Raw genomic sequence first — 24,246 nt, 5'->3', positions numbered from 1 at the left:
CAGTAAGTCTGACACCAGTCTAACCAAGGGGTATCAGGTTGCCCGGGTAACTGGGTTGAGGAGGTCAGATAGGCAGTCGCTTCTTGTAAAGCACTGGTACTCAGCTGAATCCGGTTAGACTGGAAGCCGACCCCAACATGATTGGGAAAAAGGCTCGGAGGATGATTAAAAATACATTTTCATTTTATTAACAGGAGGCTTTAGATACACTTAATAGACTGTAAGTAATGCTTGAGTACTTAGTCTTTATAGGTGTAAATCTGTGTGCTAGCCTACTTGTGTTAAGTTTGTATTGTTTTTTTTTTTCTTAATTTTATATAATGGTTATCATGTGATAATGATATTTTTATTTGACTTGTTTTGTATATGTTACCGTAAGATTACAAACATCGTTAGATTACAATCTATCTCGAGAGATTGTAAACTGTCGAATTATTGTGAACCGTAACATCTGATTGCAATTTAACGCATTATTTTTCGCTATATTATAATCTATCGATGAGAAATTGTCAAATTGTCAACTGTCCGAAAGCTCTCTCTGATTGGTCAGTCTTTTTGTAAGATCGACCAATCACGACCAGCCGTTCTGTTCCCATGGAGTTCCCGTAGAGTTAGGAATGAAATAGAGGTGTCAGTTAAATAAAATAAATGCTCTTCAAAAATTCTTCTAGTATTAAATTTATATAAAAATAACTCTTATAAAAATACAGTTAGGTATTTTGTCTTCAAATACAAACTAATATTTAAAAATAAAATAAAAGGGGTGCTAATTAAACAGGCTTCTTTTTAATATCATTATTCGCCCCCAAAAATCGTAAAAACATCATAAAAATATTTATTTACCTTCTAATTTTTTAACTCGTACCTACTGAGTTTTTTGTTTAAAATATAACACATCCCATATTAATTGACCCAGCATGGAAGTAAGCATGCAACATGCAGCAAGCATAACTTCTGTCACGGCTCCGGCGCTGCGGGGCTCCGGCGGTCCCATGCGAGCTTATCGTCGCAGATGGTTTTCACGCTCACCACCGCAGCTTCGGCTTGCTGGCCGGCGGAGCCGGCCAGCCTCAGCCGCGGCGGCGAGCGCTGAAACTACCTGCGCCTCAGCTCGCAGGCCGCCTCGCCCCTCCGCGCCTACGCGGTTTTGAATTGCACTCTAGGGGTAGGGCAGACAAGACTACGTGGAGTCGGTTTTGCAGCGATTCGTTTTCGTCACTAACTTCAATTTTTAATACAATTTTTAATTGTGTGTAATTTGAGTCTTAAAAATTAAGTACAATTTTTGATTTTATAAAAAATTAAACCGTCACTTATTTTTGCACGTCAAAGAGCTGTGACACCGGGTTGACAATTTGACCGCTCTACATCGCTCTCGATCTTACAAAAAGACTGACCAATCAGGGAGAGCTTTCGGACAGTTGACAATTTGACAATTTCTCATCGATAGATTATAATATAGCGAAAAATAATGCGTTAAATTGCAATCAGGTGTTACGGTTTACAATAATTCGACAGTTTACAATCTCTCGAGATAGATTGTAATCTAACGATGTTTGTAATCTTACGGTGACATATACATTCTGGTTCTTCAAACCTTACAGATAGACATGTGTTGCTGGGGAGTTTGTTGCGCCACTTCTTCTTCCCAGCAAAAACACATATATGAACTGGTGAAGGGCGGGCGTTTTGGGGGCTGTCTTTTGTTTTTGACGTTCGAAAAGTGCTGATTTATCAGCCTAATTTGAATAAACGATTTTAAGTTTGATGATACTCGTAACATATATAAAAAATAATACCCTTTTTCGTTGCCACCAACCAACCAAATGTTTAGGCTCGTTCAGATACGTAGTAGGTAGGTAATCTGTGCTATTTCGTAGATGGTATGTGAAGTTTGTACAAAATCGGTCAAGCGGTTCTTCTTTTATTCGTAGTATATAAAAAAAGACTAAAAAAACTTTTATGTAAAAGAGCATACTATAGTATAGGTGACTTCTTAAAAGATAATATTTAATATACTAAGTTTTGTAGTAATATTTGTAGTTTGTATTGTAAAGCAAGTATTTGTAGATTTTAAGTTCAATAAATGTTTGTAAAGGACAATGGGCACTTTGTATGGGATTTGGTACCCGCTCCAACAGCAACGTATTATATATCATTAGAAAGGTATTTACGTGAAGAATAATAAAAACTATGGAGCTTGCCTCAATTAGCTGTCCGATCCAAGAACGATAAAAATTGAATCGACATAGAAACAAATATGTCATCCATATATGCAAATTCATTAAGAGGCATTTATGTCGTCAGTGTAATAATTTTAAACTCAGTTAACAGACATCTTACATTGATTGATGCACTCTATTATAATCTAAAGGTTGTAATAGTCTATGGAGTCATACTACGGAAACACAATCGTCATCTGATTTGACAAAAGTTCAAAACATTTCTATTCATCTTTTTTTAAGAAGAAAATCACCATTATCTCAGCACCTCTTGAGGAGCAAGATTGAGTCGTAATATGGACTATGTAAACATCGTCTCCTGACTTTTTAACCTCAATTGATTGTAAATACTGAAAGACTTTCATCAAATACATAAGCTGGTTCTGCGTGAACTGCAAAGGTTTGCACAGTCTTTTTTTAAATCAATCGGCAGGCAAACATTCTAAAAAGGCCAAATTCCTGTTTTTTTCTTACTTTACCAGTTTTTATTCAAAACAGTTGAATTTAAGAACTTTATCTACGTTGATGATTTATGAACATTACACATTCTATTAGTCGATGTCACGGGAAATGGACAAGGATTTCGGACTAGTCGTCATAGTAAACATTTTTTGCCTTGCCAAGACCTACGCAATGGTACTAGATTCAACACTGTTGGACAGGGTACCAAAACGCCCATCGTCCTTTGTTATAGATTCTAGATTTTAAGTTTAATATTATGTAAATTTGTACGCCTGACATGGCTAAACATATTGAAACCATAAATACTATTGTAACACCTTTGTAACATATGTTTTAAACAAATAAATTTATGTTTATGTTTATGTTTAAAGCACGTAAAGTTATCGGCACGGATATCGAGCCCTGACCTTCACCTGCGCAGAAGCGATTTACTGCCTTATTGCCTTATGCGTACGGTGCGCAAAGCGATCCCCACTCCTCCGCCGAGAGCTCAATATCCGTGCCGGTAACTATACCGAGCCGCTAGTTGGGATATAAAAATATTATCAACAGGATGTCCGTTGAAATATGGATCAAATGCTACATTCATTCAGTTCAGTTGGTTAATCCAACTTTAGAATGTGGGCATTTTGGTAGAATTAAAAAAAAAGCAATTACTACATTTTTTTTATTGCATTTTTTTTCTAGATGTAGAAGAGTTGACCTTTTGTTTCCTATAATTTATTTATATTCCTATCATTTTTAGGTGACCTCTTGACCTACCATTACATTGAGCAAAAAATATTGCGATATCTTCAATACCTATATGACCTCTATACAGACAGTAAATAGCTAGGTAGGGCAAATACGACGTGAATACGTTACATTTTGCGTTCAAATGACCGCCTCGTGAGCGCCTTTTGCAGGTAGAAAATCATGGTGTTTAGTTAGGAAAATTATCGGAAAAACACTGAAACAGACAGGGACAAAATAAAACATTTGACTTGACTCTAGAAGTCGGTGTTTGCAGGTGTACTATACGAGTTCATGGGATTTACGATTGCAAAGTGATTGTACAGCAAACTACCGTATAGACCAAAATTACCAAAATAGCAGACCAATCTCACACCAATCAAATGTCAATCGAATACGATTGGTCTTTTATTAGTAGCAGAATGCCCGATATGGTTAAAACTGCTATTGCGATCATATTGCGATTCGATTTCTATTCGATTTTGAAATTATTAACTTAGGAGAATCGGGCCCCAGATTCGTGACAGACAGACCGACAAACGACAGTGGCAGTCGTAAGTGACCTATATTACATTTGGCAGAAAGTTAAGTTCTTACAGAAACTGAATATGTCCAGAAACGAAGTAGCTTCTCGTGCCATGCCTAGAGCCACAGTGCTCGCCCGGGCACCACTGGCTTGCCTAGTTCCAGCACTGCTAGTAGTTGCCTACAAGCACATTACAAGATACTGATAGTAGGTAGGTACCTACATAGATCTTTGCATATTACCTACTCTCTGTTGTTACCTTTTGGAGTGAAACTAAATTTAAAATGTACCTACCGATGTATCGAGTGAGGCGCGCGGGGGGAGGACGGGGCTCAGCTGCTCGCCTGATCACTATAATGAGATTCTTTATCCACATTAACATAGAACCCATTTGAATGGTTACGAACAAACATACCTACCTATAGTATACGATAGTCTCGTTTTATACCCGCCAATCAGATGCGGTGGAAATTGAGGAAGAACGGCTACGACACATGAAATGAATCATCGTCCTCCGAGCCCTTTTCCCAACCATGTACGGGTCGGCTTCCAGTCTAACCGGATGTAGTTGAGTACCAGTGCTTTACAAGGAGCGACAGCCTATCTGACCCCCTCAACCCAGTTACCCGGGCAACCCAATACCCTTTGGTTAGACTGGGGTCAGTCATGGCGATGGTGGTGAAATGATGAAATTAATAAATAATTAATCATTAAAATAATAAATGTGATACGAGGTATGATGTCTTTGCATTTCAAATTTTTTATAAAATTATAAATATAACTCAATTCTTATAATATTCTGTAGGTATGATTAATTTATGTGGGATTGATAATAAACTTCAAATTCTTACTAGGCCTTTTCGAGTCATCACGCTCCCTGGGAAACAGCCGGCTTTCAATTGTGATATGTAGTCATTACTGCTACGAGCACAGGGTTGCGCATGTCGCTGAGGTTTCTCGTTTATCGCGACACAATCTGTCCCACGTCGGGCGCCATTACGGTGCGCGGACCAGAAAATTGAATCAGGAAGCGCACACGCGCCGCTGCGCGCTGATTGAAAATGTATCGCATCTGGTTATCGCGCGCCGACACTCTGCAGCACCCCCTACCCCGCCCCACCCTGCCCCACTCCGCCCCGCCCGCGACCCACTGTCGCGCGGCTCAGCCAGCCGCATTACCGCCGCCGACCAGACGTGTCGCACTCTCCCGCCAGCCAGCATGCAGGACGCGACCGACCCGCGCGGGGGCGCCATCGCCTTCGCACTCATCTACTTCACATTCTTCCTCGACAACGTACTCCTCACTGTTCTAGGTCAGGCTTATGTTTGGTTTGCTGTAAATCTCCGTCCACAATAAATCACAAGTCTAAGGTCGGTCAGAGCTGAAGTAAGGCCCGAGACGTTGAGGTTGTGATTAAATGGTTCACCTAACGCGTAACGTCCAAGTGCGTCCGTGACCAACGTGACGGGTACGAGCAGCCCCTAACCGGGCTGACGCTCACCGGGGGAGGCCTACGTTCAGGAGTGGAGCGCAACAGGCAGATATGATAACGACGTGATGATAGTCAGTTGTTCGTGAGCAGTGTGTGTTGTCGCAGTGCCCATCATCCCGGACTGGGTGCGCGGCGAGTCGCTGGCGCTGTGGCGGGGGCAGGGCGCGCCGCTGGCGAGCGTGCTCAACCACACGGTGGCGGCGGCGGAGGGCGAGGCGGGCGGCGCGCAGGCGCTGCTGGGCGCGGTGCTGGGCGCCAAGGCGGCGGCACAGCTGCTGACGGCGCCGCTGGCGGGCGCGGCGGTGTGCCGGCGTGGCGCGGCGCCCGTGCTGCGCGCGGGCACGGCGGCGCTGGCGGCGGCGGCGGGTGTGTTCGCAGGCGTGTCGGGGCGGCGCGGCTGGCGCGCGGCGCTGGCGGTGGCGCTGGGCCGCGCGGCGCACGGCGCGGGCGCGGCGCTGGCGGGCGTGGCGGGGCTGGCGCTGGCGGCGCGCGCGCTGCCGCTGCACCAGCGCGACCGCGCCATCGGGGCGCTGCTCGGCGCCGTCGCGCTCGGTGATACTCATGCAAAGCCTACAACACTGATAATGATGATGTCCTCCTAGCTGACTGTCGGCCACGGCGGCTGTTCGGCGACTGTGAGATTAGCCAACTGCGCAGCATATGTCGTTATTCCTTCACACTCCTAGCCCGATGGGACGGAAAACCGGCACTACCGGAGAGAGATCAGCAACATTCACGTGTTCTCCGATGCATGGGTGTATGTCACCACCATTCCAGATAGCTGCCCTATTCGACAACCAACGTGGAACACTATTCTACTTATATTTAGTCAGTATCTACTAGGTAGATTTGTTTGTCACAATAAGTGTAAGCGGGCTGGTGTGCGCAGGCGTGCTGGTGGGGTACGCGTGCGGCGGTGCGGCGGCGGCGCTGTGGAGCCGCGCCGCGCCCTTCACGCTGCTGGCGGGCGCGCTGCTCGCCAACCTCGGTGCGTAGCCACCACGCCGCCACCACCCGCGAGCCGTGCTGCGCCTCATCACTCCTCTGTTTCAGGCTTGCAGTACATGTTCCTCAACAAGGACGAGTACAACAGCGTACGTAGCTTTGCAACTAGGTACACATGTATGAGTAAGACACGAGGTGTTGTGGTGACGCAGTGGTGTGCAGGCGTGCGCGGGCGGCGGCAGCGTGTCGTGGCGCGGCGTGGCGGCGCTGGCGCGGCGCGGCGCGGCGGGCGCGTGCGCGGGCGCGGTGCTGCTCACCACGTGCGTCATGGCGGCGCTGGAGCCCTGCCTGCCGCTGTGGCTGGAGCACAAGTTCCACCCGCAGCGCTGGGTGGCGGGCGCGGTGTTCGTGCCCGACAGCGCCGGCTACCTGCTGGCCGCCAGCCTGCTGGGCGGCGCGGCGCGGCGGCTGGGCGCCGAGCGCGTGGCGCTGGCGGGCCAGCTGGCGGTGGCTCTGGCAGCGCTGGCCGTGCCTCACGCCACCTCCGTCAGTATTGTTCATGCAGCATACTCAAGTACATATGTATAGTGTTTGAGCAAGAAGGGAGTGTTGGTGCAGGTGCGCGCGCTGGCGCTGCCGCACGTGGCGCTGGGCGCGGGGCTGGGCGCGGCGGACGCGGCGCTGGTGCCGGCGCTGCTGGCGCGGCACAGTCGGCGCGCGCCGCACGCCGCCGCGCTGCTGCAGGCGGCCGCCAGCGCCGCGTACGCGCTGGGCCCGCTGCTGGGCGGCGCGGCGGCGTGGTGCGTGGGCTTCGAGGCCGCCATGCGCGCGCTGGGCGTGCTCAACCTGCTGTACGTGTGCGCGCTGTACCGCGCGCTGCGCCGACACCCGCTCTCGCACCAGGTGAGTGCCCGCACCCGCCGTGCCGGCTGCCTGACCGCTGAGCCTGACCTCACCCGGTGTGTGCAGTGGGGCGCCGCCGAGCTGGACGAGGACAGCGACGCGGAGGACACGCCGCTCGCGACGCCGCGGTAGACGCCGCGGGCACGACTCACCTTTACTGCTACCACCATGCTACACATTCTTTGATTGCATTTAGCTTACATAACAATAAATGCACGTCTTTTGATTACATATAGGTATAAGTTTTTGGGGACTGGTGAGGACACAATGTACCTGTGAGAATGGCAGAGTGCTAGGCAAGCAACGGGTGTAAACTCGAGCGAAACGTATGAACGGCGGGCCAGTTAAGTACTGGGGCCCCATTCTTCTAAGTTTATAATGTCAAAATTGATTAGAAATCGAATCGCAATATGATCGCAATAGCAGTTTTAACCATATCGGTCATTCTGCTCCTAATATAAGACCAATCGTATTCCAACGACATTTGATTGGTTAACGATTGGTCTGCTATTTTGGTGTTTTTGGTCTATACGGTAGTTTACAATCATATTGCAATCGTAAATCATTTGCAGACAAAATGATTCATTGTTGAATCACAGAAAAGCATAAAAACGTTTATTTAAAAGAAAAAAATAGCAGATTGCCACATACGCTTCAGTCGGAATTGAGTCGTGATTGGATCTCAGTCGAATGTGAATGGTATGTCGCTTAAGTAAAATTAAGAGAATAGGGTCCCTGGGCACTAGCACAGATGACTTTGATAGTTACTTCTTATGTGGTACTTTATGTTAGATTATCTAAATAATATTAATATATAAATAAATTATCTAGTTTACCAAGATGTTGTTTCTCTTGTTAATTCGTACCTCCTACAGACCTACGACAGCCGATAGACTAGCTGAGCGCAGCATACGGCCTCCTTGGCGAGCGCGTGACGTCACACCGCCGCCGCCGCCATGTTTCCATGTTTGAAATTCATTTGTTTATATCCCAGAAGTCGTGGCCGTCGGATCCATGTCAAAATTACAGTAACACCAAACACTACGCAAACTATTCAATGTGATTAAATTTCAGTACAAAAGTAAACAAACAAACACAAAATGTCCAAGAAACCGCTGGGTGAGTGAGAGTCAAGTACCTGTAGTGTATAGCTCGGTGTACTCTGGCGTCTCCAGCTGCTCCGGGTGCTGTCTCATGAACCATTACCTACACACACAGCAATGAGTTCCCGAGTGTACCTGTGATTGAGACTTCATACATAGGTACGGATGAGGTGGTGATGAGCCTTCCTGGTTCACTGTTTCCTACCAAGCTATGAATGTTTCGGATTAGGTGACGCGGCACGCGTTTGCAAACAACGGGTGGTATCTATGAGGAGTTAGCATAGCACAAGTACATAGATAAGAATTGAAATGTGTAAGGCATTTAACATTTGTGAGAAACTACACGGAGACTGAAATACTCAGTTGGGTTACGTAATCTGATATCCTATACCGCTGTACCAGAGACCATAAAACCATGTGGCTATATAGGTACTTTATGCGGTCTACACATGGCTATTTGTGTATCAATTACAATTTTTCACAAAGTCAGCAGTTCATTCATCCTATTTTGTAGAGGATGAAACGCCTTTACGTTAGTAGGTAGGTACCAACGTATTGTGCAGAGTCACGTCGTCGGTGAGTCATACAGTTTTTATTGGGATATAATAAAACGAGCGATTAAAAAACGCTTTGCGACTGATGATGACATACTGTATTAATAACTTGAGCGGTATGAATTTGAGTAAGCGAAAAATTAACTAGACTAACAACGAATATTGATTAATAATAAAATCCAGAACGAGCTTACAAAAAGTGAATTGTGATAAATCCATTTCATATATTAAAATTTAATCCGAGCGACTACATTACTAAGTGAGCGACTGGAAATACAGAGAGGGCAACTTCAATATTAAGATAGAATCGATTTTTCTAAGTGAGGTTATACATAACATACTACTAAATAGTTCACTTTGAGCAAAGTTTTGTAAGCTGCTTTATTAATGATTATTGGTTCCTGATATTCTATTTTAAGATGGCAGAATTTTGAAAACGAATCACTGCAAAACCGACTCCACGTAGTCTTGTTTGCCCTACCCCTAGAGTGCAATTCAAAACCGCGTAGGCGCGGAGGGGCGAGGCGGCCTGCGAGCTGAGGCGCAGGTAGTTTTAACGCTCGCCGCCGCGGCTGAGGCTGGCCGGCCGAGCGGGCCAGCAAGCCGAAGCTGCGGTGGTGAGCGTGAAAACCATCTGCGACGATAAGCTCGCATGGGACCGCCGGAGCCCCGCAGCGCCGGAGCCGTGACAGAAGTCATGCTTGCTGCATGTTGCATTGTGCTACCATGCTGCATGCCTGCTTGCATGCTTCGCTTCAATCCCCTTCCCTCGCTCCGCTATCCCCCGCTTACCCCTTTCCGATTACTATTTAGGAAATGTATAGATTTCGTAGGAAATGTGTCTAATGTAATTTATTTCACACATTTTGTATTCGAAACACTTCATTTAAGATAAAATGCCGCTCAGTATAAAAAATACATTAGCCAAATATTGAAAAAAATGCAGGACGTAACGTTGACACTCAAACAAATATTAAGTCGCTCAAATATTATGAAGCTGGTCATTTTGTATTTTAAGTGACTCTAATGTTTGTAAGATACTATTCTGTTGATTTTTCGTCACTTGCAGTCAGTCGCTCACTTAGTAATTATATAACCCAAATTAATTAATTTTGACACTTAAAATTGTAATTCACAGTTTAATTGCTATCCGTTTTTATTTACCTTGTCAACACAATATCGCTTCAATCGGGTGACGTACCCATACCGACTGACCGAGAGCACTGTGCAGGGCCGGGGCCGGGCGCCTACCAGCTGCCCACAACGGTGGGCTTCACGCAGCACGACCCGTCGCGCTACCGCAACCCCATGTACTCGTTCGGCACCAACGCGGGGTACCGGCTGCGCGGCCTGGGCCCCGGGCCGGCCTACCGCATCGAGCGCGTGACGCGCGACGGGCTCATGTCGTCGCCGGCGTGGAGCTTCGGCGCGCGCTTCGCCACGCGCTCCACGCTGCGCACGCCGGGGCCCGGCGCCCACGCGCCCGAGCGCTGCCCGCCCATGCGCGAGCCGCGCGCGCCCGTCTACTCCATGGGCGCGCGCCTGGGCTTCGCGCTCAAGCGGCCCGGGCCCGCGCCCAACGCCTACGCGCTGCGCATGGGGCCCGGCACGCCCGCCTACACCATGGGCGCGCGCGTCGGCTTCATGCCCAAGGCCAAGTCGCCCGGGCCCGCCGTCTACTTCCAGCGCGACACCAACGTCTACAAGTGCAAGTGAGTGCCGCGCTCGCGTGTGTGTGTGTAGCTCGACGCGTCACTCATGCGTGTGTGTGTGTGCAGGCAGCCGGTGTACTCGCTGGGCGCGCGGCTGGAGGGCGCCGGCAAGGCCACGCGCACGCCGGGCCCCGCCGCCTACCCGCCCAACCTCTACAACACCAAGAAGGTGAGTAGCCCACTACACACAGCACGCCGCGCCGCGCAACACCACTAACGCAATGTTCACGTTGCAGAACCCCTACTCGTACTCGTTCGGCACGAAGCACGGCGACTACGCGCCGCCCATGATCATCAAAGAGGACACCATGGACTGCCTGTGACGACCTGCGCAGTAGCGGACCTCTCAAGCATACTGAGGCATACGGAGATAGTATACAAACACAAATCGTATCGAAGGTTTCTAATGCATATGACACGTAAGTGATGTTGTATGACTTTAAAATCGACAAAAAAATCGTATAGTCCAGTGAACTGTAAAGTCACCTGTATTAGAAATCAAACAGGATTGGATTCAGAATATTTTTTTAATATTGAATTGTGTATTTGGTCAAATTGTTGTGTAGGTGCGATTAAAATTGATTATTGTTTGAGTTTGTCGTAAATTTCCAGTCTTTTGGAATAAAAAAATTGTAAATCGTTTTTGAACAGTTTATATGGTGGAGTTTTTGTGAATTGAATAAACTTATATTTGGTAAGTATTTTTATTTGTTAACATTTAGTCTAGTTAAAGCTAAGCTTACAAGTAGGAGGTAGATGCGACTAGAAGCGTCGCATGGAGCGCAGCTTGTTGTTGCGGCGCATGCCGGCGGCGCGCACGCGCAGCCAGTAGCGCTTGTCCTGCGGCGACAGCTCCGCCAGCCGCGGCGCCGCGCCCACCGGCAGCGACCACAGCCACGCGGGGTACGCGCTGTCCTCCTGCAACTGCACACACGCCGCTGTACTGAGCACCACACACCCGCGCTACACTCGCCCACCACGCCCACCACTCACCTTGACGTCCTCCCCGGTGGTGTATATGTTGGAGCCGCACACGTGGCTGACCAGCCGCTGCGGGTCGCTCTCCACCGGCATCTCCTTCTTCTCCATGGCAGTCAGCTTGCCCGCCTTCTTCTTGCCTTTGCCCAGCCCCATCACTCCTGCAATAGGTTAGTTAATACTCCTTAACAAAGTGCTACTAAGTATTGCTGTTGTACATAAAGCAGTACTGTCCCTCAACACCTCATACTCACAGGGTACACAGTAGTCGCTTTCTGTACACAACATTAGGAGTTTCTCACTCTTCACTACCTAGTACAAAACAAAGTCACTTTCTCTGTCCCTATTTCCCTACGTATGCTTAAAGCTTTAAAACTACACATTGACCAAATGTAATTCAAATGTATGAAGTTTTTTTAAATAGATGTGATTGATGAGGAAGGTTGAGGCTGATTTTACAGTCACGCTGATCACGCGCACGAAAATATATCAAACTCTATGAAGCGTTTTTAAATGACGCGTAGCTGTCAGCGCAAACGATGTTCAGACAAACTACGCGCTGAGCTATGAGCGCTGACGGTGAGCGTGAGACTAAAATCAGCCTTATATGTATAATAGCATGCAATAAATCAAGGAGAAATACTGGTATGAAACCGTATGAAACTGGGGCATATCACTAGTCAATGTGAAATGTTTTACCCGCATCCCAGTATTCCCAAGGGTACTTCTCACACATAGATAAAATATAACCTAGGACGACCCACCGATTACTGACCCTTATATTACTCGGGGATTGTCTAGAATGTCTAGCTTCTCAACAGAGAAAGAAGTTACAAGTCAGTTTAGTAGTTTTGGGACCTTGAGGATACAACCTCTCAAAAAAAACCTCTATTGGTTTAGAAGTATAGAATAGTATTATGTTTGGTAAGCAGATGCCAGGTTTCAATATTTTAGGGAATTAAGTAATCAGAAAAATCACCTCCAGCGGCGGATGTGGTTTTCTTGACGGCAGCATAACTGGCGGCAGTGGTGTGCAGCTGCGGCGACTGTGCGATGCACGCCGCGCGTAATGTCCTTCTTAACAATCCCAGAAGCATCGTTAATAAAATAATATTAAATTATAAACTGTTTGCGAGTTACTCAATTGAGGTTATTCATATTTTGAACATTTGACTTCAGTTTCAGTGACTGATGACACTGACAGATGGTTCGCCGCTGACACTAGCCGTCAATTTTCTATAAAACGTTTTGTTTCACTGTAAACTAAAACTGTATTCTATTCCTTCAACTTTGTTTTGTAAATCTGCATGTCCTTTGTAAGTCTTTGCATCCAAGTATAAAATGTCCATTCATCATTTGAGGACTTTGAGTCTATCTCTATATGAAAACTCCTATTTATTAGTTTAGGCGTGTAATGTTTGTTGGCGAGTTTCTTTACATCCACCGAATACAATTTCACATCACTATAGTTCACGTCCCGTCCCCGACCCCCTTGTCACCTCCCCTCAAAGTTCCTGCTGTTCTTTAACAGGTACGTCTTTCTATGTTTTTTTAGGATTTTTCTCGTAAATCTTTTGATAACGATGTTTGTTTTGTACGTGTTTCATTAGAGAATATAATTACCTTTCGTTCGCATACGAGCAACATTTCATTAGACCTCCATTTGCCTTAGTTTGAGATTCTATTGTTGCGAGGTAGGTCGTTTCGTTTCGGATCTTGTTTTCCTTAAAACATTGGAAAACCCCGTGCGTCGAGTGCATCTGTCGGGGAAGGTGACTCATACAGCGCAGTACTGGCCGTACATCACAGTATTATGTTTATAGTATGCGCTGGCGGGTCAGTGGTCACAGTCAGTAGTGTTTTGGCGGCGCCCTGAAGTGGATCAACACGTTTGTTATTGTTTTATAATTGGAAGTGATGTTCGAGTCCAATGAGTTCGACGATGACTTATTCAAGGTAGGTGGGACCGTCACGAGCGTCAGCACAGTCGGCGCTCGGCGCGTCACTCCGCGCGGTTGTTGATTACTCACCAGCTTTATCAATACTGTAAATTAAATTGTGATTAAAAATAAGCAAGATAGGAAACAGGCAGTATCTCGGGGACTGTGGTGCTCAGTGCTGGAATGCTTGGAGCAGTGAATAGTGCTAACCATTAGTAACGTTACTGTGTTGTGTGGTGGCATTGTGGCTGAGCCTGCAGCGCCGGTACTGTGCATTGTGTTGCTAGATAAGTGCTGTGCAACTGGTATGTAGGCTTGTGGCTGCTCTCACACAATGAGGCAGTGGATGAGATATTTATTTATGTCCTTCAGTGCACGGTAACACTGGCTGGTGCTCTGAGCACATGCCCAGGCCCTGCTGCTAGAGGGAACATTGGTGCAGTTTTCACATGCTTCATGTATGTGTGGTCACTATTGATAACAAACTGTGACTTCATCATTTATTGACAAGACTCTCAGAGGCCTGCGCTTGTGCTTCACTACGCATGTGGGCTTCAGCATTCAATATGATACTTGAATTTGAATATTATTACATTCATGTAGTTTCGCTGTTACAAAATGACCCTGCTAGGTATTATAATTTAATGAGTTGACACATGTAATTTAATCAATTATTAAAATGTATTTGATTTGTATGAACTGTGCTTTGCTAGGCAAAGAATCATGTAGCCTACATCAGAGCTGAGTTTGTTAAAATCACGTAGTGCTCTGTGTGTATTAAACAAATATTGCTTAGTTTACTACATTAATACATAAGTGAAGGTCACATAGCTGGCAAGTGGCGCTGTAGGTACGGAATGGGCAGTTGGTGGTTGTTATCTAGCGGTGGCAGCGCCCACGGCTTCCGGCTCACTTCAGATTACTAGTGTATGGCTGTAGCCTCATGTTTGGGCTGTCTCTTCACGCGCCCACTTGTGTCTGCACTGCATGTGGCTATCAACTAACTTATCTACTATGGTGTGAATATATTTAAATTCTACAAGTTGACGGTGCTATAGTGTGTTTGCCAAATTTCATTCAAATCTGTTGATGGTTTGTATGTTCTAGCAACAAGCATGATACCTGCTATAAGTCCATGGTACAGAGTAACGTGAGTGTTGGTGACGCAGGGCCACTCGGTGAGCTCGCACGGGCACGGGCCGAGCATGGAGCTGGTGCTGTGGCTGGCGGCGGCCGTGGTGGCGTCGGTGCTGCTGGCGCTCATCTGCCGCTGCTGCTGCCGCGGCAACTCGCGCGGCCGCGTCATCGCACGTCAGTATACACCCGCTGTTTGCTACATACTCAATACTATTATATTTCTCTCAATACTGCCCAGTTTCCATGAAACGGATGATTTCTGATCGCCCTACTTATCGCATTTAAGCGTGCAGCGAATTCGTCGCGGATGCTCCGCCCCGCAGCCGCACGCAATCCGCTTGTGAACCGAACTCTCATAGAATAAAAGTCAAAAAATTACCACTTTTCATTAGAGGATCTGGGCAGTAAAAGTAGCAACTTAATAAATTGTTTGCGAACATCCCCCTTGAGAGAGTGCTGTAGTGTTGTGGCGACGCACGTGCGGCGTCACGCGGAACTTATCGCCTCGCTCCGGTTGATATGTCCGCGCGGGTTTCTCCGCCGACGGCACAGCATCTCACGCAGTGACGTCACCACAACCTTCTGCTATCTAATCATTGAGCAACTATACTGCTTTATTGTGGAATGGGATTACCATGTTAAATGCAACTTGCTTGGGGTATTTCTCAAATACAATTTTTGAGCGAGTCTTAGACAAGTGAAGAGAGAGCGGGTGTGGTGACGAGTGGTGTGTGTTGCAGCGCCGCCGCTGAACGAGACCGGCGCGGCGCCCTACCCGCAGCAGCAGTACGCCGCCGCCGTGTTCCCCGGTGAGCACACACACACACACACATACCCATACCCATAGATCCTCATCTGCCTAGCCTTTTCCCAACTATGTTGCGGTCGGCTTCCAGTCTAAGCGGATGCGGCTGAGTACAAGTGTTTAACAATGAGTGACTGCCTATCTGACCTCCTCAACCCAGTTACCCAGGTCACCCAATATCCTTTGATACGACTGGTTGTGACTTTCTGGCTTCTGACTACTCGTAGCGACTACCAAAGATGTTCAAATGACAACCCTGACCTATAGTTTATCGTTTTCCGAAACACCATCATTCGAAAGTCATCCACGGAGCGATCGCGCCCAGCGTTGCTTAAGTTTACTATCGAGCGATTCGAGCTCTTCCCATATACCTTTGAAACTGAATGCTCCGGCACATATCACGTATGGAGTGTTTTAGTGAGTAGTTGTGACCGCGCGGCTTGTGTGTCGGCAGCGCAACCTGTGACAGTGTACCCGGTGGGCACGCCCGCGTACCCCGCCGCCGCGCCGTATCCCGCAGCCGCGCCGTACCCTACCAACGCGCCGTACCCTACAGGAGCGCCGTACCCCACAGGAGCGCCGTACCCCAGCAACACGCCGTACCCCAGCAACACGCCGTACCCCGCGCCCGCCCCACCCGCGCCCTACGCCGCGCCCACCGCGCCCGACGCCAACGGTAAGCACACTAACTTAATAACAACTATTATAATAACTTTAATAAAGGGCCTCGGTACGGTTATGTGGTACAGTCTTTCGTTACGATGAACCTGAGAAAATCCAAAACTAGTGAATGATCAATCGCCTCGGCCCCATTTAACGATGTGTCGCCACTCCCGCCACTTCACGTCCTAGGTCGAGTGTGAGCAAACAGCCACACTCCTACGATGTATGCTTAACTCTACGATGCCTCGTCACATCAAGTACATCATTAACAATTTAGTCAAACACCATCGATTGTCCGTTGCGATCGATCTGACACGTCGGATGTTAACGAGCGATTGTACCGTATAATGTGTGTGCTATGTATGATACTGTATTACTGAACTCTTAAACAATATCACATAACAGTTAATAGTGTAAGTGTCTGTTGGAGTTGGGGTGTACATAAATGAACTGTGGAATCGAAATGGGGTGAGGTGATCAGGTGCTACTGTACCAATTACTCGGCAAATGGGACATTCTGCGCCTAATCCTATCAGGCGAATAGCTTTATTCAAATTAATAAGGGAGACGATGTGCGGCGGCAACTAAATTATCAGGTCAACCTAGCGTCCATTTGTGTAAAGGAATAAATAAAAAGAAGACGGATCAAAATTGCCCCACGTCCTATAACAATGTGACGTATCTCAAAAAAAAGATAAAAATGTTTAAAAAAATATGGCATACTCTCCAATTCATTTTTTTTACACCTTCATACGAAAAAAATGCTTTAAAAATTGTTCAGGCGCTGTTATGAAAATATCGTTCATGGGACTATTTATGGACTATTTTATTAAATGTTTTTTTGTTTTGATAGGGTATACCTCACAGATGGTCCCATAATCATCAGGTCAGGATCTGATGATGGAAACCCTGAGAAATCCAGGGCAACTTTTGAAAGTTGTAGGCATGCGCAGGATAAAAACTTGACTATAAGGTGTACGTCTTATAAAAATATGCAACAGTGAAGGTTTGAAGCTGACTTGATGATGGAGACCAGAGAAGGGCGAGGGAACTGGACAACTGAATATGTGAACTGCCTCGTGTTTGGTCTTATATTATTCGTATTGATAAGAACTTTCCACTTATGCGGATAGTGATAACTGTGCTTGTCACTGAAAAGCCAAAAATAAAATAAAAAAAACTTTTTACGATAAAAAAACTTCCAAAAACACTGAAAAGCAAAAAAAAACTAGTCTTAGGAGCATCGGCCTAGAAGTCGTTGGGGAAATAAACTTAGGTACATTCATTAGACACCGACTTCTGAGGTAGTTTAAATATTTTGCTGTCGATTTCCCTCGACCTTCTTTCGTCTCCATCATCAGGTCAGCTCCAAACCTTTACTGTTGCATATTGTTATAAGACATACACCTTATAGTCAAGTTTTTATCCTGCGCATGCCTACAACTTTCAAAAGTTGCCCTGGATTTCTCAGGGTTTCCATCATCAGATCCGGACCTGATGATTATGGGACCATCTGTGAGGTATACCCTATCAAACAAAAAAATAATTTAATAAAATAGTCCATAAATAGTCCCATGAACGATGTTTTCATAACAGCGCCTGAACAATTTTTAAAGCATTTTTTTCGTATGAAGGTGTAAAAAAAATGGATTGGAGAGTATGCCATATTTTTTTTATACATTTTTATCTTTTTTTTGAGATACGTCACATTGTTATAGGACGTGGGGCAATTTTGTATGGATTGTGATCCGTCTTCTTTGTGTAATGATAGCTAACTAGAAACAATTCGGTGTCGTTATAGCTTCGTCACTATATTAAATTCGGCATGGCGGCATGTGTCCGAGCACCGCCTTCTCCCGGCGCGCTACACAACACAATTAATTAGCGACCACATGTACATACACATACTCACTACAATGTGGACAACAGGCCAAATAAAAGGTCATTAATTAGTAGGTAGATGAATGCTCAATCCTTCTCCGTGTGAGAGGAGGCCTGTGCCCAGCAGTGGGACGATAAAAAGGCAGTAACAATAACAATAATTAGTAGGTAGCACGCGCGGGTTTACTCGCTTTGCCCTGAAATATGTGGAGCCATCATGTAAATGATCGTCTGTCCTTCAATTAATGGAAACTTTATCAAGTAGTCCACTGCTTAGTACGATGTTAGTTGACAAAGTGTTGGGGATTGCTTTGACCGCGCGCTTTGACCGTACCGTGGTTAGTAATGATGAGACAGTAGACTCCCTGTGCGCGGCGCGATAGCCGACATCGCTTCCGTCGCCGGATAACTGGCCGCTTATCTGTCACTAGTCCCTAAATAATGAAACAGTACACATCCGAGCCTCAATGATTACTATGAGTAATGTTATTGTAACAAGTACTCGAGCAGACCGCTGCACTCACCGTCCCCGTCATATAATCATCGATATAAAACTGCAATCTTGCCTTCGTATGTACGCTGCGCTCAGAATATCTCGCCACTTGAACGCTAAGTCGGCACCGAAAGTGCATCCAACGCTTGAGACCATCCTCCAAAACATTTGCATGTTTCTAATAACTGTTAGTATAATCAAACATACGAGTACATGGCAGACTTAGCGTTTATGTATCAAGTGTGTAGGATTCCGTCTGTATATGTTACTGTAAAAGCTCCAACTACGGTAAATCTTAAGATTTAAGACTAAGTCTTAGGATTTACGCACATGATTTGGCTATTGTAAGTATTTCTAAAACTGGGACGACTGTTATAGGCTATTGAATGAATTTGTTGTGCGAGCGCGCTGAGCCCTGCCGGCACTGGGCGAGCACGTGCGGGCAGCGCTCGGCAGTGCTAGGTATCGCTCGGCAGCATTCGGTAGTGCTCGGCAGCGCTCGGCGGTGCTCGGGTGCACTAACACGCATGCGGTGTACAAAGCGTTACTAACAATCACTCTGTGTGAAGCCTTCTTCGGAGTGGCGCCGCCCGGCTGGAGCGCGCAAGGTGGGTCCCCCTCCTCCCCGCACCGTCGCATGCCCCCGCACCTGTAGCGATGAACAACAGCACTAGTTGCTTCTCCCAGCTAGTGGGTTTCGAAGCCATTCCTACTCTAACAGAGGATGGAAGACAACACTTACATGTGTTTAATACGTAGATTTATAACATTGGAATGATGTTGATACTGAATCATAATACAATAATAGTCAGTTATCGCGTAGACATCGCTCCAGCGATAACGAGCGATAGTGCACAAATATGATGCGTACACGAGGACTTGTTGCGACATCCGCGCATGTTCGTATTAACATTAGCAAGTGAACACATTCTGGTAGCTTGAATGGCATCACGTCGGCGTATCCGATGATTAGTTATTGTGTGTTCGGCATGTCTGTGTATCCCTCACTAGGCTAGCTAGCGACGTGTGATGGTGTATGGACGTGGTAGTGAAGCATGGCGTGCATGTCGCTGCTAAGGGTGCATCTACACGGTGCAAGTAGCTTGTGCATGTTGAGGCACATGCGCAGGTTACATGCATTTGAAAAACATGCGAGTCCAGCGACTCGCGCATATACCGAAGCAAAATCCGCTTGATCTTGTCACTTGCGCATGTTAACTTGCTCCAGCTACATGCACCGGGTAGACGCACCCCAACTGCACGCAGTACGTTAAGTGCGAATGTAAGGCTTACACCCGGTTTCACAGGGTACCTACAGTTAGTTATCTCATAGTTAATGCATCACCAAAAGTTATAAGTCAGTTTATGTGTCAGATTAATTTCTGATAGCCTATCAGAGATTTAATCAGTAACCGGTGAAATTGGTGATTAGCCTTGCTTTATTTAGTTGGTACCTAATCTTTAAGCTATTATACTTACTGAACATTTTTTTCTTAGGTAGATGGGTGTTGACGTAGAATATCATAGAAAGTAAAATTTATACTGTTATCGCATGTCATCGGGATACTTGAACAGAAGTGCGGCGGGGAGTCCCGCCATCGTTCCGACGGCACGCGTGACGTCACTATTCATTACTACCACTCCTTCATTACGTGTGAGATCTGTTGCAACATATCAACCCGCATCAAGTCGCGAACACATTCCGTTCCCGACAAGAAACTGTCGTAGAGATTTTTTTTAAGTAATATGCCTTGTATTTTAGTTGCGCGAACTATATTGTCACTTTCCTAAATGCTAGTGAAAGGATAACTGATGTTTTAAGTAAAAATGCTGTTGATTATTTTGAATACTATCGCAACGACGTCTCCTGAGTACGCCTCTTCTAGATAAGAGGAATGGTTGATTTGTTGCAAACGATCTCAAAGTAAGTGTGGGTGAGTAGAAGTGCCAGCGGACGATGTAAGCCCGCGTGTGTTGCAGCGTGTCCGCCGTCGTACGAGCAGGTGATGGGCGGCGAGCACGCGCACAAGCAGCCCCCCTACAACCCGCACGCGCCGCACTAGCGCACTGCGGACCGGCACCCGGGGCCGGGGACAACGCGACTCTACTGGCTGTCGATACGAGTGATGTTCACTTCCGATTGAATTGTCATTATTTAGTGAAGCAGGGTATTCACACTTCGATGTAAGCATACCAAATCAACTGATTGTATTTATTTAAGATAATGTATTAGTTTCTTATGAGATTGCTTAAAGTCTATATTTTCCGAATTATTTTCAACAGGGATCACTATTTGTGCGTTTGTTTTTATAAAAGTTACAATAGTTAATGCTTTGATGGATTTATTTACAATGTAAACAACATTCTTAAAGAAATATACTGTAATGTCGGCTTCACCGACGACTACTTGTTAGTACATAAATATTTATATGAATGTGTGTAATAGTCACAATTTTACAAATGTTAAGGTGCACCGTCGTGTGACTCGATGATCGACCGACAGACCGCTCGAGTGACACTGTCGGTGCGGCTCTAGATTAGTTTATAAACTGTATTCTGTATAGCTATTCAAATCTTATAGTAATTGTTGGGAGTACAATGATCTGTTGAAGACTGACAGGCGAGCTGGTAGTGGCGGCAGTGCGCGGCACAGTGTGTCTTGTGTCAGTGCTCGGAGAGGTGAGTATCGCGTGCAGCCGACCGGCCGCAGGGGCAACACTATCGAAGGCTTACGACGTTCAATGTCGGTGTAATGAGTACATGCAATAAGTTGTATCTCGCCAATATCACTGTTATCTGCTGTATACAGGCTGCTCTCTGCTGCTGTCACTAAGTAGTTGCGTCAACGTATTCTGTGTGATAATCCAGTATGACAGGTGTGTCAGCGAGCATCCTGTATACACACACAGCGTGTAGCCGCGTGACGTCACGGCGTACTCAACTGCTCAGTTTTGCGTAGAGTACATGATGACACACACACATACCTACACCTTGTACAGTCGCGGTCACTAGTACTTACATGTTGTTACCACGACTGGTGTCATTAATCGTGTTTAATTGTAGTAAAAAAAAAACAATTCGATAACTTATTGAATTCTATTGAGTAAATTTTGTAAATAATACTTCAATTCCTAATTAAAATCTAAATTTTCTTAATTATTTTTAATTGATTGTAATTAAAATATTCGGAATTAAACACCAATGTACATATAACTATACGTTATACTATAAGTAGTATCTTGTAATCGACTGTTGATGGATTCGGCGAGAGAAGGCAACACGACTAAAGAGTATCGATAAATTGTGATTTAAAATCTTATGCATTAATTTGTACGAAGCATGTTTATTTGTTATGAAACTTATCTTGTTGAATTATCTTTTAATCTGGTGCAGTCAGCGTTGGAACTTTTTGGAATATATCTTGTAGGTATGTAGCAAGTGAGAGCATTTCCGCCGCGGACCCTAGAAGGGGCGAGTCGTATGGATGCGTTCAGTATTGTGTTCAGTGTATTTACCTCTCTATCAGCCCCGAAGCCGCCGTCCGCCGGCGACACGACGCACCGACTGCCAACAACTCGATACTTGCTACAATGGAATCGATTATTTGAATGAGGGATCAGTTCAGAGTCATGGGGAGGTTGTCAGTGGGTGCGTGGTCGGTGGCGGCGGCGAGCGGCACGTTCCTCTCTGCTCTGCCAAGCTGTACGCTGTGAGCTAGCGCAGTGCAGCGCAGCGGAGCGCAGCACTTGCGCTCGCGACAGTACCTACTGTTAATGTTAAGTAGTTAAGCATACATTGTGATACGTCGAGCGACACATAAGTACATATACTATTATATTACCTTCCCACTTGGAGATTATAGTAGATTACTATTATTTACCCTAGAAGATAAGGATACTGTATTTTTTCCAAATATTATTTTGAGCTTTATGTTGTAACGGTAAGGTGCATTTTGTTATAATGTATATTTCCAATTTAGTTATGTAAGTGGTCACCAAGTGTATTCTAATTTTGGTAAAAAAATATTATATTCAATAAAACAGCGTTTCGCAGGACATTCTGGTTTTGTTTAATGTTATTACATCCTTTCCTTTCTATAATAACTTTATTTTATTTCAATTAAATTAATACAGTTGTAATGATGATATTTTTGAGACTAAACAAAATTAAATCTTTAAGAGCGAGTTGATGGCAGTCGGGTTTTTTTTTCATGCTCGCATGGGACCGCCGGAGCCGTGACAGAAGCCATGCTTGCTGCATGTTGCATGCTTACTTCCATGCTGGGTCAATTAATATGGGATGTGTTATATTTTAAACAAATAAAGGGTCTTGACAGACAGACAGACAGACGGACAACAAAGTGATCCTATAAGGGTTCTGTTTTTTCCTTTTGAGGTACGGAACCCTAAAAACTCAGTACGAGTTAAAAAATTAGAAGCTAAATAAATATTTTTATGATGTCACTTAATAGTATTTAAGAAGTTTACTGTTAGAATGCATGCTACAAATTTAGATGCAAAAAAATAACCATCATGCTGAGTTGTATTTAGAGTGGAAGATAACTCGTGGCTAAGATAGTATTATTTAGATGCTCGACGCTTTATTAATTGTGGCTGACTTAGTAATTTAGAAGGCAACATACATTTTTGGGGGCGAATAATGATATTAAAAAGAAGCCTGTTTAAATAGCACCCTTTTATTTTATTTATACCTTTAATTCAGGCAACTTAGGCCCATAATAAATACATTACAAAAATATAAAAATACTTAAATTAATACATAAGGTTGTGACAATAAAAATACAATCTATACATATAATAAATCTGTAAAAAAACTGTGTCTGTACATTGAATATATTAAAAAAATATTAATTGGGTGGGGTTTAGAAACAGTAATGGAGCACAAATCCAAAAAAAAAATTCTGTCTGTATGTCTGTATGTCTGTATGTCTGTTTGTTTGTACACGCTAATCTTCGGAACTACTGGACGGATTTCAATGATTTTTTCTTTGTTGTATCAGTATTAAGCCTGGTCAACATATAGGCTATAATATATCTTCGAAACTTGAAGACCTGATGCAGAACACCAACAGACCAACAAAACTATAAGAGATACCAAAATGGTGCCATAGCAAAAATTGTTTCATGTGATGAGCATTTTCAGCTGAGATAATAAATTTTAAGATCTGGAACACCTGATGTGGAACCCCAAGAGCCCAGCTTCTCTGTACCATATACAGGTATGACGTTTTAGCAAAAGTTGTTCAACTTGATAAGCACTTTCTATTGACTTATACAAATTGAAGATCTAAAACACCTGATGTGGAACTCCAGGGGCCCAGCTAGACTATAGCATATAGAGGTGTGACGTTTTAGCAAAAGTTGTTCAATCTGATAAGCACTCTCTCTTGACTTATAAAAATTGAAGATGTAAAACACCTGATGTGGAACCCCAGGAGCCTAGCTATACTATAGCATATAAAGATATGACGTTTTTGCAAAAGTGGTTCAATCTAATAAGCACTCTCTATTGACGTATATACATCGAAGATCTGGAACACCTGATGTGGAACTTCAAGAGCAATATTACACTTGAAATGTATAGAAACGAATGTTATGAAATAGGTATGGTGACACAAAACCGACGATTATCCCTTTATACACTATTGAAATATGAACTCAAGGACAATCCCCGGTA

At 45.1% G+C, this 24,246-nt stretch overlaps 4 protein-coding genes across 11 annotated transcripts; 3 read left to right on the top strand and 1 right to left on the bottom strand.

Annotated features, from left to right (window-relative positions):
* The first annotated feature begins 5,073 nt into the window (after window positions 1-5,073).
* On the top strand, window positions 5,074-10,432 carry LOC124642207 (chromaffin granule amine transporter-like). The gene is made up of 6 exons (XM_047180516.1): window positions 5,074-5,255; window positions 5,541-5,987; window positions 6,325-6,427; window positions 6,593-6,926; window positions 6,999-7,283; window positions 10,172-10,432. The coding sequence occupies exons 1-6, from the start codon at window positions 5,162-5,164 to the stop codon at window positions 10,325-10,327; spliced, it is 1,419 nt and encodes a 472-aa protein (XP_047036472.1). The 5' UTR covers window positions 5,074-5,161; the 3' UTR covers window positions 10,328-10,432.
* LOC124642206 (outer dense fiber protein 3) lies at window positions 10,342-10,975 on the top strand. Its single transcript, XM_047180515.1, has 3 exons — window positions 10,342-10,652; window positions 10,719-10,821; window positions 10,889-10,975. Exons 1-3 carry the CDS (start codon window positions 10,342-10,344, stop codon window positions 10,973-10,975), a joined length of 501 nt encoding a protein of 166 aa, XP_047036471.1.
* A 26-nt stretch (window positions 10,976-11,001) lies between these two features.
* On the top strand, window positions 11,002-22,606 carry LOC124642225 (nematocyst expressed protein 4-like). 8 transcript variants are annotated; one of them, XM_047180555.1, is made up of 5 exons: window positions 11,002-11,071; window positions 14,740-14,881; window positions 15,448-15,516; window positions 15,967-16,188; window positions 20,530-22,606. In XM_047180555.1, the coding sequence occupies exons 2-5, from the start codon at window positions 14,776-14,778 to the stop codon at window positions 20,610-20,612; spliced, it is 480 nt and encodes a 159-aa protein (XP_047036511.1). In that variant the 5' UTR covers window positions 11,002-11,071; window positions 14,740-14,775; the 3' UTR covers window positions 20,613-22,606. The 8 variants fall into 8 exon arrangements, with proteins under 8 accessions (XP_047036511.1, XP_047036508.1, XP_047036509.1 ...); XM_047180552.1 differs by lacking the exon at window positions 11,002-11,071 and adding an exon at window positions 12,933-13,161; XM_047180553.1 differs by lacking the exon at window positions 11,002-11,071 and adding an exon at window positions 12,933-13,161 and having other exon boundaries at window positions 14,678-14,881.
* On the bottom strand, window positions 11,343-12,836 carry LOC124642227 (39S ribosomal protein L54, mitochondrial). Its single transcript, XM_047180558.1, has 3 exons — window positions 12,610-12,836; window positions 11,646-11,791; window positions 11,343-11,576 (listed from the first exon to the last, which is right to left on the bottom strand). The coding sequence occupies exons 1-3, from the start codon at window positions 12,725-12,727 to the stop codon at window positions 11,415-11,417; spliced, it is 426 nt and encodes a 141-aa protein (XP_047036514.1). The 5' UTR covers window positions 12,728-12,836; the 3' UTR covers window positions 11,343-11,414.
* Window positions 22,607-24,246: the final 1,640 nt, after the last annotated feature.

Source organism: Helicoverpa zea, chromosome 24 (assembly GCF_022581195.2).
Source record: "Helicoverpa zea isolate HzStark_Cry1AcR chromosome 24, ilHelZeax1.1, whole genome shotgun sequence".
Classification (NCBI taxonomy): Eukaryota; Metazoa; Arthropoda; class Insecta; order Lepidoptera; family Noctuidae; genus Helicoverpa; species Helicoverpa zea.
The sequence above is the reverse complement of the archived record's forward strand: the minus strand, read 5'-3'. Positions and strand labels throughout refer to the sequence as shown.